We start from the raw sequence: 15,277 nt of genomic DNA, 5'->3' as shown, positions 1-15,277 counted from the left end.
TACTTTGCTGTATACCTGAAACATTATAAATTCACTATACTTCAATAAAAAAATAAAATAAAACAAACAAAAAAACGATAGTGATAGTGATGGCAGTGGTGGTGGTGATACCTTTGCTTCCCCTCCTTTTAGAGCCCCATACTGTCACCTTGTCTGGGTCACGTATGTACATATATACATACAAAACATACTTACATATGTACATCCACCCATCCAATTATTCATTCAACAAATATTATAGACCTTTATTAGGTGCCAGGCATCATTCTAAAGTTCTATAAAATACTACATGTATTTGTGTTCATTAATTTTTAAATAAAGAAAAACAAAAAGCATCCAATTAGTAAAAACTTAACAGAAATGAATAATGAAAGACATGCATATACATTCTCAGTAAATGAATATTAGGTTGACGTGAAGGGCCTTGGTTATTAGTCAGGCTGTATTTCCACACTTACGTTAAATGTATAGTGCCTCCTGTTGTTCCTTTTGCCACTGGTAGCTAACCTTTGCATAACAAATTAAACTTCCCTTGGGAGAAACACAAAACCCTTGAAAGCTTTCTTGATCCCAGCAGAGAAATTTATAAACCCCAGTCCCGGGCCAAAGCATTTGGAAACCTTCACCACATTAGCACCATCACTTTCTGAATGGCTTTTCTGGCTGACCCAAATTTTATTTTGTTTGAGGGTATAGCCATCAGGCAAATTTTCTTTCTGAATTCAGTGGTAAATATTTTGTTCCTTTCTTTTTCACTACAACACGGTTTCCTGCTGGTCTTCTTGCCTTTGTTTCTTTCCTTTCCACTGTATACCGCATGCTCATCTTCCCTGAAAGCCAGGCTATCATTCATTTCATTCATTCATTCATTCTCTTTCACTCAATCAACACTTATCAAATGTCCACTAGCACCAGGAATGTGTCACTCTTCTCCTTAATCACCAGTAATGCTACCCTATCATACACTGAATCAAGGCCAAAGTCTTCACTCCAATTCCACCCTTAGAGTTTATCTTATTTCCATCATGACTGTCCAGATTGGTAGCAGGAGAGTCCTTTGCACAGACACTATATTCATTTTCACTTTTATGCCTCTGTTCTCCAACAGCATCTTCCCTACCAGCAAATTTTCAACCATTATTACACTTCTTATCATTAAAAGTCTTGCTCAAGACTCATTTCTTTTATGTAGTATTCTTGACAATTCTAGCTTGGTTATTCCCAGACTTTGGACTTCATGGATGTGTAAATGAGAAAACAAAACAAACAAAAAAGACAAAAACAAAACAAAAACAAAAACAGGGACCAATATAAGGTTGCTAGGTTGCTACTTTTTTCTTTTATTGTAAAGTAAGTACATTTTAAAATATGGGTTACCAGCTCCTATTATCACTACTCCATAAAAGAAAGGCCATTTTCATTTTTCACAGAACTAGAACAAAGAGTTTTTAAATTTGTATGGAAACACAAAAGACTCCAAATAGCCAAAGCCATCTTGAGAAAGAAAAGCAGAGCTGGATGAATCAGGCTCCCTGACTTCAGACCATACTACAAAGCTACAGCCATCAAAACAGTACGGTACTGGCACAAAACCAGAAATATAGATCACTGGAACAGGATAGAAAGCCCAGAGATAAACCCACGGACCTATGGTCACCTAATCTATGACATAGGAGGCAAGAATATACAATGGAGGAAAGAAGTTTCTTCAGTAAGTGGTGCTGGGAAAACTGGAGAGCAACATGTAAAAGAATGAAATAAGAACATTCTCTAAAATCATACACAAAAATAAACTCAAAATGGATTAAAGACCTAAATGTAAAACCAGATACTATAAAACTACTAGAGGAAAACATAAGCAGAACACTCTTTGACATAAATTGCAGTAATATCTTTTTGGATCTGTCTCCTAGAGTAATGGAAATAAAAACAAAAATAAACAAATGGGGCCTAGTGAAACTTAAAATCTTTTGCACAGCAAAGAAAACCATGAAAAAAACAAAAAGACAACATCCAGAATGGAAGAAAATATTTGCAAATGATACAACTGACAAGGAATCAATCTCCAAAATATACAAACAGCTCATACAGTTCAATATCAGAAAAACAAATAACCCAATCGAAAAATGGGCAGAACATCTAAAAAGACATTTCTCCAAAGAAGATATACAGATGGCCAAAAGGCACATGAAAAGATGCTCCACATCACTAATTATTGGAAATGCAAATCAAAACAACATTAAGGTATCACCTCACACCAATCAGAATGGCCAACAAAAAAATGTCTCCAAATAATACATGCTGGAGAGGATGTGGAGAAAAAGGAACCCTCTACACTGTTGGTGGGAATGTAAATTGGTACAGCCACTATAGAGAACAGTATAGAGGTTCCTTAAAAAACTAAAATAGAGCAACCATATGATCCTGCAATCCCACTCCTGGGCATATATCAGGAGAAAAACATAATTCAAAAAGATACAAGCACCCCAATATTCATAGCAGCACTAGTTATTGTACAATAGCCAAGACAGGGAAGCAACCTAAGTGTCCATCGACAGATGAATAAAGAAGATGTGGTATACACACATACACACACACACACACACACACACACACACACACACACACATATACACACAATGGAATATTACTCGGCCATAAAAAAGTTACATAATGCCACTTGCAGCAACATGGGTGGATCTAGCAATTATCATACTAAGTGAAGTAAGGCAGACAAAGACAAATATCATATGATATCACTTATATGTGGAATCTAAAAAATTATACAAATGAACTTATTTACAAAACACAAATAGACTCACAGACATAGAAAACAAACTTACGGTTACTAAAGGGGAAAGTGATGGGGGGATAAGTTAGGATTTGGGGACTGACATATACACACTACTATATAAAATAGATAACCAACAAGGACTTAACTCGTACAGCATAGGGAACTCTATTCAATATCTTGTAATAACCTATAATACAAGAGAATGTAAAAAAAGAATATATATATATATATATATAACTGAAAACTAACACAACACTGTAAATCAACTGTATTTCAATAAAAATTAGAAAAAAGAAAGGCCATTTTAACCCAAATAGGAAGGAGAAAATCCATAATCTTAGAATAAAGAGCAGTTCATTAAACACATTTAACTTTATAAAAAACATATTTATGTTTCCTTATTTTTTTCATTTTACTGTGAATATCCATTCATAAGCCAACATGTAGGAAGCACTTACATATAGCATTCTTTGATGCTAAACAAAGTGGATCAGAAATGCATGATCTTCTTCCAATTTGGCAGGGAAATGACAACTCCTAGCAAGATGATTATTACTACTTTAGGTACTAAGTACCTTTTAATCGTATAACTTAATTTAATCCTCACAGCAATTCTATTAATGTTCCCATTCTACAGGTAAGGAATGGAAGGCTTAAAGAATTTGTTACTTTCTCAAAGTAGCAGAACTAGCAAGTGGTGAAGTTACTCTTCAAATTCTGGTCTATATAGTTCCATAGCCCATGTTCTAAAACTTTATGCAATGCTATCCCTCAGAAGTGCAAAATATGAAAGGTCTAATTCACTGTAGATTTCTTCCTAAGCCACACAGACAAATTCCAAAGTTGACTGAACACTTCGAGTCGACTCGAGGTTTATCCAGAATTTTTCAACCTTGGCACAGCTATTTTGAGCCAGATAATTTGTGGCTGTGGGGGGCTCTTCTGGACATGGCAGGATACTTCGCAGCATCCCTGGCTTCTACCCACTAGATGCCAGTTGTACTGCCTTCGCAGTTATAATAATCAAAAATATCTTCGGACACTGCCAAATGTCACCTGAGGGGCAAAACTGCCCCTAGTCAAGAACCACTGGTTTAATTCAGTCTTGCTGTATGGATGCATCTAAAGACCTAAACATTATACAAAAGTGGGAATAGCTGTACTGTGCACAAACATATTTTCTATGAGTAGCTCTGTAAGATAGTTTTAATAAGCAACAGCATTGTCATTTAATTCAAATACCATTTAAAACATTACTCAAAACAATGTTTTTTTAAGGAAATTTAGCTTATGAAAGAAAACAATTTTATTTTGCTTATTATAAGAGGATAGTTCCAAAAATTTATTTCAAACAAGAAAAGCAGTAACAATTAAATCCTTTATAAGGTTAACACATAAAGGATGTTCAGGGAATAATCGACACCATCCAGTTGAAAAGGCTTCCTTCTGATACGATACAACCACTAGCAAGATCAAAAAGTCTCTCAAGACTGAACATAGATGGCAGCGAGATATCAAATGGGACCTGAGAAAAAGCATAAAAGTGTTCATGAAATGCATTGTTCCGAACTGTTGACTGAAGTAATGTTCTCAAATACCAATTCCATGTAATAATTTTATGTGAAAGATTTTTAACTCTTGCCTAAGACACAAATTTCACATCTCTACCCTGCTGAAATGTCACATATATCATTTTCTATCCTATGAAGATTCATATCTATGAGTCTATAAAAACAGCCTACAGATTCATATCTGTAAATGTATAAAAATGAGCCTACAAAACAGCAGACACTCGTATAAATATGGACCATTCGTGTTTATATAATCATTGTATATGATTGTAAGTGTAGGAATTTTAGCCCAGTTACTAATGAACCACTTTCCTCCATAACACATTGCTCAGTAGACAAATCTCCCTCCCTCATTTTGAGCTTAAATCCTGACATGGTGAAGCAAAAATTGTGTTTGGAGCTCACTCTTTCTGAAAGAAACACCTAGTTACCATGCTGAGGACTAGTGCAGCCTAAGTCATCTGAGCAGCCTGAAAGATGGAAAATAAAGACGGCTTTGGGGGTCATAGCACTGGTTATTTGAATGGGAGAAGGGCAAGAAGGAGAGAACAAACATGAAGGAAAGGAAATAAATGTTTACTGGGGACGCACTTCACGCAGACTTAGATACTTTTGAAGATGTATGAGAAACATCACGGAGAATGGTCACAATGAATTAGATCCTTGGGGCCCTGAATCCTGGTAAGAAACTAGAGGACAAGTTTTTTTAAATGTCTTGTCTGCTTGTTAAATGAAACTTTTATTCTCAAGAAAACATAACGAACTTAAAAGTAGAGACTGGTTTTCATTTCTTATTCTTCATTTTATTGGATTAAAAAAATGATCAAAGTATTCCAATGCTTTCTATAACTTCGGATAATAAAGAGGTGAAAAAAATTAATAACATCCTCCTTTTTTACTCAATCCTGAAGTAATCAGTGTTAGCAGTTTAAAGAATATCTTTCCAAAACTTAAAAAATCCTCATACAAATGTATAATCATGTGGGTTTTTTTCTTTTCCTTTTTTTCTTTACTTTTTTTTTGAAATAGGATAACTAGATTTCCATTATTTTCTTTTACAATTACCAATATGTAAGAGAAATCCCACCTTAACCAATTCAGGGAGGCAGAATAACCACACGGAGGTTAAAAGTGTACATTCTGGAGTAAGACTGCTTGGTTCACTCAGACCTCACCATATACCAGCCAGGTGAGGCTGAGTAAACTATTTGATCTGTTTAAATTTTAATTTCCTAATTTCACTACCCCAGTCCTTGGCAAACACAAATATGCTTCCTGTCTCTGTGTATATGTCTGTTCTGGATATTTCATAAAAATGGAACCATACTGTATATGACCTTTTATGTCTGGCTTAACTTAACATAATATTTTGGAGGTTCATCCACATTGCTGTGTGTATCAATACTTTGTTCCTTTTTATGACTAATGCTCCATTTTATGAATACACCACATTTTGTTTATTCATTCATATGTTGATGGACATTTGTGCTGTTTCCACCCTTTGGCCATTGTTAAGTGTTACTGTTAAATACAAGTACAAGTTTTGTTTGAACGTCTGATTTCAATTTGGGGGGGTCCATATCTAGGAATGAAATTACTGAATCACATGGTAATTCTATGTAAGTTATTGAAGAACCACCAAACTGTTTTACTCTATGTTGTACATAGAGGCTGCAACATTTTACATTCCCACTATTAATGTATGATGGATCTAATTTTTTCACATCCTCTCCAACATGTATTTTCTTTTTCACTGTACAAGTTTCAGGTGTATAGCATTATAATTCGATGTCTGTATATACCACAAAGTGATCACCATCACAACTCTAGTTGCCATCACCACAATAAGTTGACCCCCCTCACCTATTTTGCCCACTCCCCAATCCCTTCCCCCTCTGGTAACCACTAATCTATTCTCCGTATCTATGAGTTTGTTTTCATTTTATTTTGTTTGTTCACTTGTTTTGTTTTTAGATTCCACATATAAATGAAATCATACAGTATGTTTCTCTCTCCATCTGACTATTTCACTTAGCATAATAACCTCAAGATCCATCCATGTTGTCACAAATGGCAGGATTTCATTCTTTTTTACGGCTGAGTAATATTTCATTGTATTTATACCACATCTTCTTTTATCTATTCATCTATCAATGGATATTTAGGTTGTTTCCATATGAACACAGGAGTATATGTATTCTTTCAAATTAGTGTTTTCATGTTCTTTGGATAAATACCCAAAAGTGGAATAGTTGGGTCATACGGCAGTTCTATTCTCAATTTTTTGAGGAATCGCCACACTGTTTTCCAGAGTGGCTACACCAATTTATAGTCGCACCAATGGTGTACAAAGGTTCCCTATCTCCATATCTTCTCCAACATTTGTTACTTCTTGTCTTTTCGATAATAGTCATTCTAACAGGTATGAGGTGATATCTCACTATGGCTTTGATTTGCATTTTCCTAATAATTAGTGATGCTGAACACAGTTTCATGTGATTGTTAGCCATCTCTATGTCTTCTTTGAAAAAATGTCTATTCAGATCCCCTGCCCAGTTTTTAATTGGGTTGTTTGGGGGCGTTTTGTTTGTTTCTTTTTGTTGAATTATATGAGTTCTTCATAGATTTTGGATATTAACCGCTTAGTTAATATATGATTTGCAAATATCTCCTCCCACTCAGTGTGTTACCTTTTCATTCTGATAATGGTTTCCTTCACTGGGCAGAAGCTTTTAGTCTGATGTGATGTAGTCCTGTCTATTTATTTTTTCTTTTGTTTCCCCTGCCTTTGGAGCCAGATCCACAAAAACATTGCTAAGATTGATGTTAATGAATTTACCATCTATGTTTTCTTCTAGGAAGTTTATGATTTCAGGTCTTACATTCAAGTTTTCTATCCATCTTGAGTTAACTTTTTCAATTCCATATTTCAAAACTTAACTTTTTTATTGAGCACTTTAAAAAAAATTATAGTTGATTTACAACGTTTCAGGTATACAGCAAAGTGATTCAGTTATACATACATTTATCTATCTATACTTTTCCAGATTCTTTCTCTTTTTTTAATTGAAGTATAGTTAATCTACAATGTTGTGTTGTTTCAATTGTACAGCAAAGTGATTCAGTTATACATATGTATATATTCTTTTTCAGATTCTTTTCCATTATAAGTTATTACAAGGCACTGAATATAGTTCCCTGTGCCGTACACAAGGTCCTTGTTGTTTATCTATATAGTAAGTATGTAACTATTAATCCCAAACTCCTAATTTATCTCCCTTCAACCCTCCCCCCATCCCCTTTGGTAACCATAAGCTTGTTTTCTATGTCTGTGAGCCTATTTTTGTAAATAACTTCATTTGTATCATTTTTCTAGATTCCACATATAAGTGACATCATATGATATTTGTCTTTCTCTGTCTGACTTACCTCACTTAATGTGATAATCTCTAGATCCATTCAGTTTGCTGCAAATGGCATTATTTCATTCTTTTTTACAGCTGAATAATATTCCATTGTATATAATATACATGTCTTGGGTATCATAAATAGTACTGCTATGAACATGGGGGTGCATGGATCTTTTCGAATTAGAGTTTTCTCCAGATATAGTTTTTGATTGGGTTGTTTTTTTTGATATTGAGCTGTATAAGTTGTTTGTATATTTTGGAAATTAATCCCTTGTCAGTTGTATCGTTTGCAACTATTTTCTCCCATTCTGTAGGTTGTCTTTTCATGTCGTTTATGGTTTCCTTTGCTGTGCAAAAGCTTTTAAGTTTAATTAGGTCCCATTTTTTAATTTTTGTCTTTGTTTCCATTACTCTAGGAGGAGAATCCAAAACTGTATTGCTGTGATTTATGTCAAAGAGTGTTCTGCCTATGTTTTCCTCTAGGAGATTTATAGTATCCAGTCTTACATTTAGGTCTTTGATCCATTTTGGGCATATTTTTGTATATGGGTGTTAGAGAATGTTCTAATTTTACTATTTTATTTGTTGTTGTCCAGTTTTCCCAGCACCACTTATTGAAGAGACTTTCTTTTCTCCATTGTATATTCTTGCCTCCTTTGTTGTAGATCAATTGATCATAAGTATGTGGGTTTATTTCTGGGCTGTCTATCCTGTTCCATTCATCCATGTGTCTGGTTTTTGTGCTAGTACCATACTGTTTTTATTAATATAGATTTGTAGCGTAGTTTGAAATCAGGGAGTGTGATACCTACAACTTTGTTCTTCTTTCTCAGGATTGTTTAGGGTCTTTTGTGGTTCCATACAAATTTTAGTATTCTTTTTTCTATTTCTGTGAAATATGCCATTGGAATTTTGATAGGGATTGAACTGAATTTGTAAATTGCTTTGGGTAATATGGTCATTTTAACAATATTAGTTCTTCCAATCCATGAACACATAATATCTTTCCATTTATTTGTGTCTTCTTCAATTCTTTCACCGGCATCTTATAATTTACAGTGTACAAGTCTTTCACCTCCTTGGTTAAATTTTTTTCCCATGGGCTCTGTGGTACTTTGGACACTTTTCCAGCTTCAGCTTTTGGAAATTTTATGGAAGGTTCTGGGTCTTTCATAGGGAACTTCTCAAGAAAATTTAGGTTCCAGGTGAAATTACTGAATTTCTTTCTTTGTCATTCAACAGAGATAACATTGGCAACCACATAATTACTGAGAAGTCTTGTTTGTGTTTAGAAAATAGCTTTGAGTCCAAATTGTCCAGGATAAGGTACCAGAGAATCTTGGTTCCTTTTCCTGGATTAGGAAACACTTTGTAGAAAGGAAGGAAAAAATATCTTGGTAGGTAGCAGATTGTAATTTAGTTCAAGCAGGTTATGGTTCAAGGAGCAATATTAAAGAAATGATGATGATTTTGCCTGCCTAGAGAGGATAAAAGTCTGAAACAGTAAAAGGAAGGGAAAGGAAGTTAATCAAGGCGGGGCACCCTGAAGGGGTTCACTCAAATCTGGCCTGGACTTGAACTTGTTTGGGGGAGTTCTGAAAGCCATTGGAAAGTTAAAGGTTTCTTTTGCCAATGCTATACTTTATATGAGTTTCTGCCTGAAAACTAGATTTTATCATAATGAAAGATTTTATTACTTCTGCTCCTTTGTTCTATTTTCCTTGATTGAAACAAAAATCATATTGTATTCAAAGTATCTATGCTTTTTCTTAAGCCACTGAGTTTTTATTGAGCACCTACTTTGAGACATCTTCTTGCTTCTCTCAGCCCAGTGTCATTTGTCTTTTCATTGATTCTAAGTGTTAATGACCAAGAAAAAAGGGAGAAAGCCAAATAACCACTAATCAATTAGATTTGCCTACTCTTGTAATTGGTAAGCAGGATATAAAAAACTGCAAGCTTTGTGAAACAATTGGATTTAACTTTGTGTCCTTTCAAGAACCGTAAAATACAGAGTCACAGCCATTAAAAGAAAAAACAATAGCTTCGAGGTAGGAAAGCAAATACTGTTTTTTTGTTGTTCTTGTACAACCACAAATATTGATTGAGCACCTACTATATGTCAGTCACAATGTCAATCACGCTAAGCACCATGTGAGCCTCAATTTTCTCATCGGCAAAATGAAAACTTGTGTTTCTCAATAGAGAGACAATGGGCATCTTGGGCAGGACAATTCTTTGTGCAAGTCTGTCCCCTGCCCTCTAAACGACATGAACTCTACCTTGTAATTGGTTCAATCCAATGACGCCCCCACACATTTCCAAAGGGCCCCTAGGGGCCATTTCCACCCTGGATGGAGAATCCCAGGCCTACCATCTACGATATCAGGAGCCAGGGAAAGTGGAGAAGCCGTGTAACTGGCAGATTTTGGATGACGTCGAGTCCCAAGAAGAGCAGGTTCTGGACCATGTTTCCAGGGAACTGAGCCACACAGTGGCCCCAGGGTGACGTCAACATCCTAGGGGTTCTTGGTTTTGGCTCCTGAGTCAGAACGCCTACTCCCTATATGCAGCCACGATACAATCCAGGAACTGCGGGTTTCCGTTCCCAGCTGAGCCTGGGGTTCATTCTGAAGAAGATGAAGCAGAATGAGCGGGAGCTGCGACTGCTCATGCTGGATCCTCCTGGATGCCGGAGCCGTGAGGGTAGCAGGGGGGCCCCCGTCCAGCTGGCGGTGCCGGGCACCCCCCTACCGGACACCGGATGTGCGGCCAGCCGGCCCGTACCAACAGGAAATACTGTTTTTATCTAGCATTCTCATATATATCTTTTTCTACCATGTTTTCTATCTCTTCTTTATATATCACCTGAGTCTTTGAAGTCTTTTTTTTGGACTGGGGAAAAAACATGCATTCCAAAGTAGAAAGGATAATACAATACTAGCTTACGTAAGAGCTGATACCATGAATGACTGGTGACCCATCTAATAAAAGTTCCAGATGAGATGGAACTAGATGTATTTGGTTTCACTATACGCTATATGATTGAGAGAATCCCAATACCAACAATGTTATTCTCCGCAATCTAACAGAAACAGCACCTAACTCTTAGGAAGGTGAGAAGGGCTTATATACAACTCTATCAGACCACAGGAAATTTCACACTTTGCTGCAAACAAGATTATCTTTTTCATCACTCTAATTTTTGTATTAATAAAACTTTAAATATAGCAGAAAAGAAGTTTTCTTAAACATAATATGAGATCACAGGGTCATATTGGTAAGGTGGTAGAAATCTTCTAAATTAAAATGTAAAGAAATAACATTATTATAAAGACATTTTGCAGAGAACAAGAAAATTAGAAATTAAAGACAGGATTACAGCTGACAAAGCATATGTTCAGGAAATTGGTTCAACTGTTGTACTGCCTAAGAATAGAATCTCTTCTTCTTAAATCATCCGCCCCATCACCATCGCTGTCACTGACACTCTACAACCACTGAGCCCTGGCTATGCATGGCATCTCCTTGAGCTCTTGAGCAGAGTTCACCTTTTAATAAAGGACAATTCCTGCTCAGATATATTGTCCCACATGGTCAGGAAACCAAAGGTTTCAGTCCAGCCAAAGACATTTCAGCAACATAAGGAGCCCTGTCTCCATTTTCTCATCTAAGTAGACGCCAGAAATGTTTTGAACAATGGAACAAACACATGAAGAGCACCTCCATGAGAGGAGATATACTGAGGGAGACTACATTCACTGGGATATACGTTTAAAAATCAATTTTATGTGATGTTCGTACTTTAAGAGAAAATCCATATTTGGTCTTTGTCCCAGTTTCTTGGCATAGAGGTCCTAAATCCCTTGGAAATTTTCTTTTGTATGTTAATAAGATGACTAAGGTGGGGAAAGGTGCCTAGATAGCTTCAGGATGGGGTTGGTCACCAAGAAAACCAACCATGTGATTAGAGAGTTAAACTTTCAGCCCAGTGCCCCCAACCTTCAGGAAGGGGAGAGGAACTGGACATTGAGTTCAGTCACCAACAGCCAATGACTGAATCAATCATGCCTCCGTAATGAAACTTCCACAAAAACCCCATAATGACACATTTTGAGGACCTTCTTGGTTGGTAAACAAATTGATGTACTGGGAGGGTGACGCACCTGGAGAGGGCATGGAGACTCTGTTCCTCCCAGCCCCCATATCTTGCCCTATGCCCCTTTTCTATTTGGCCATTCCTCAGTTGTATCCTTTATAATAAACTGGTAATCATAAGTGAAGTGTTATCCTGAGTTCTGTTAGTCTTTATAGCAACTTATCGAACCTTAGGGGGCATCATGGGAACTCCTGAATCTGCAGTCTGCTGGGACAGAAGTCTGGGTAGCCTGGGCAACTCATTTACAGCAGGCATCTGAAGTGGGGGCATTCTTGGATTGAGCCCTTAATCTGTGGGAGTCTGTGCTAACTCTGGGTAGTAGCGTCAGAACTGAATTGAATTGTTGGGCACCCAGTTGGTGTCAAGAGAACGAATCGGCTGGTGTCAGGAAAAACCCCACAAGAGTCGTATCTGCTATTATGTAGATTAGGGCAGTGCTCAGCTAGTGAATGTCTCTGGGGGCTTTGGGGCTTTCTCCTGCATTCCTCCTCTTCCCTTGCACCCCTTCTGCACACATTGCCCTTCATACCCTACCCCAGGCTGAGCCAAGGCACTACATGATGAAAACTGATAGAGCTGGCAGTGGTATCTCCATTATGGATATATGCTTTTTATAGGGAACTATTTAACAAAACAATCTTTTGAGACCATTAAGAAAAAAGTAAAAGTTTAGGCTGTGCGTATCCAGGCTTATTCTGACGTTCAAGAGTCTAAGTCCCAGAGAAAAGAGCCTTTGAAACCCTATTGTGCAGAAAGAACAGCTGCTCTCTCACTCCAGGAAAGTCTCTGTCACCATATAAAAAACTAATAAAGGGTCTCAAACAGGGCAAATCCCCTTTAAAATATCAAAAGCTCTAATCAGAACAGGAAGCGGAGTCATACAACCAACAATGAAGTGCATACGGCATAAAGGCTAGATGCAAGTTTTCGGCTGACAGTTCAGTGCTCATAATCAGAGGTTGGGGGAAGAATTAAAGGAAAAGTGTTTTGGGGTAGATGACTGAACAGAAATGCTTATGGTCAATGTGTTGTAAAACTGAGTGTGTATTCCTCACTCTCTGTGGAGATTTGAGCATAAATTCTGATATAGTTCTATGCGTGATGACATTGTTCTTTACATCATTGCCTTTATTTGCATAAAATGGTTTTAAAGCTTTACCAAGTCCTTGTTTTTTTACTCTGGGAAAAAACGTTTCTCTGAAAAAGGAAGCCTGCATTTATTGAGGATTGGATATGGGCTCGAATCTTTGTTTTACAGACTTTATATCATTGTAAATTAACTGTTAGAACAGAGGTCGAAGGAAACTGTGATTGAACTGTGGGGTCACACTGCAGAAGGTATTTTTAATCATGAGTGGGTGACGTGTATGATGTTTTCCCCTTACTTCTACATTAGAAAATAAACTTTCAACCAGAAAGTGTGTTTCCAAGTTCCTTTAGAACTCTTCTAATTCCAATAAATAAGGATTAATGGAGCACTCTTATGTATTCATCACCAGTCAGGGATCTTCATTTTTTATTATTATTTTTAACTCATTGTTGCACTTCAGGTTCCTGGGAAGCAGACCCTGAGATGGAACTTAGCTTTCAGGAAGTTTATTGGGGCATACCCTTGGGACCAACACCCATGGGGAAAGGGAAGAAAGCAGGATTAGGTAGAGGGAGAAGACTGGCTGCAATGCAGACACAACAAACCCCCTGCCAACCCCATGGGGAGCTTTGAAGCTGGAGTGGCCCTTCAGAGTTGTCCCAACTTTTGTGGGGGGGGGCGGTGGTTGGGTCACTGCACACCCATATCAGCCAGTAATTAGATACAGATACCCCCCCAACCCACCCCTGCCCAAAAAGGCCATGTCCATCAGACAGGGGTAGTTCCTGGAGAGGGTTGAGAGCTGAGGGCTGCTGGTCAGCACACTCCCAGAGCTGGGAAAATAAGTTCTTCGGTCCGGAAGAGGAGCTCTTAGTGGCTCAGTGAAGGGGCCACCCAGGCGTAAATATTTATTTCAGCGGTTAACGATAGAATCATTAAACAAATGGCAATATGGCCAAACGCATACTAGTATATAACCAATACAAGCCAACGGGAGATTTAAAGTACTGAGAATTTTTATACCGAATTTCTAGAGGCTTCTTTTCTGGGTCATGGTAAAACAAACTTAATACCTTTCCAGTATCATTTCTATTAATCATGTTATTTGATTACCCTTAGGAACACTTCCCCCTCTAGAGTATGAGGAAGAGAATTAGAAACTAAGGAGTAGGAAGAAGATTCAGAAATATCTTCCCTCAAATAATATCCCTCCCCATACACTTAAATATGAAGAAATTCAATAATTTCTCCTGAAGCCTAACTTTTCTTGAGAATTCCCTATGGAAGCCCTAGAACCTTACATAAAATTTTTTCCAAAAGCGGAAGCTGGAAATGTGTCCAGGGGCCCACAGTGCCCACGGAAGGAGCAAGAGACTGAAGTCAGGTAGGTGTGGGAGGAGAGGCTGCATGCAGCAGGGGCGTTTCATGGTGGATGGGCATGGTAGGGGGAGTTCAAGGGCAGCTGGGCAGTAGGGCAGAGGCAGTGCAGCTGGGTAGTTAGAAACGTGATCTGAGGAGCCGGTCTGCCTGGGTGTAAATCCTGGCTCCGACATTAACTAGCTAAGGGACCTTGGGCAAGCCATTTAAATATCTCACACGTAAAAGAAGGATTTTTTTTTTTTACAGACATCTAAACAGAAACAGAAACCTAAAGTCACATGCTGAATTTCAGAGTGCACGTGTGTATTAATGTCCTGCTGCTGCTGTAACAAATGTAAGACAAACCTAGTGGCGTACAACACACGCTTGTTTTCTTACAGTCCCGGAGGTAAGAAATCTGAATTCAGTTTGGCTGGGCTAAAGTCAAGGTGTCAGCAGGGCAGGTTCCTTCTGGAGACTCTCAGCAAAGAATCTATTTCTTTGCCTATTTTAGCATCTAGGGGCCACCTGTTTTCCTTGGTTTATAGCCCCTTTTCCATCCTCAAAGCACATCTCTCCAATCTTCACCTCCATCATCACGTTGCCTTCTCTTCTTCTGCTGTCAAGTCTCCCTCTGCCTCCCTTTTACAAGGATACTTGTGACTACACTTAAGGCCCACCTGAATAATCCAGGATAATCTCCCCCATCTCAATATCCTTAACTTAATCACGTCTGAAGAGTCCCTTTGGTCATGTAAGGTAACAGGTTCTGGGGATTAGGATGTGGACATCTCTGGGGGGCCATGAGTCAGCCTACCGCAATGTGTGATTAAATGAGATGGCTTAGTTCGTAAGAATATCATATTTCTAACCTATCTTCTCAACAGAGTTTTG

General features: G+C 37.7%; 1 protein-coding gene across 1 annotated transcript in view; it reads right to left on the bottom strand.

Moving 5' to 3' along the window:
- Window positions 1–4,199: 4,199 nt before the first annotated feature.
- Window positions 4,200–15,277, bottom strand: part of CFAP54 (cilia and flagella associated protein 54) — a gene marked incomplete at its 3' end in the record, with an annotated part of 303,390 nt that continues 292,312 nt past the window's right edge. The window contains exon 68 of the mRNA XM_082850839.1: window positions 4,200–4,319. Coding sequence (XP_082706965.1) covers window positions 4,200–4,319 — 120 coding nt within the window. The remainder of the gene's footprint in view (window positions 4,320–15,277) is intronic.

The sequence above is a fragment of the Leucopleurus acutus genome, assembly GCF_964270905.1.
Source record: "Leucopleurus acutus genome assembly, chromosome: 11".
Lineage (NCBI taxonomy): Eukaryota > Metazoa > Chordata > Mammalia > Artiodactyla > Delphinidae > Leucopleurus > Leucopleurus acutus.
The sequence above is the reverse complement of the archived record's forward strand: the minus strand, read 5'-3'. Positions and strand labels throughout refer to the sequence as shown.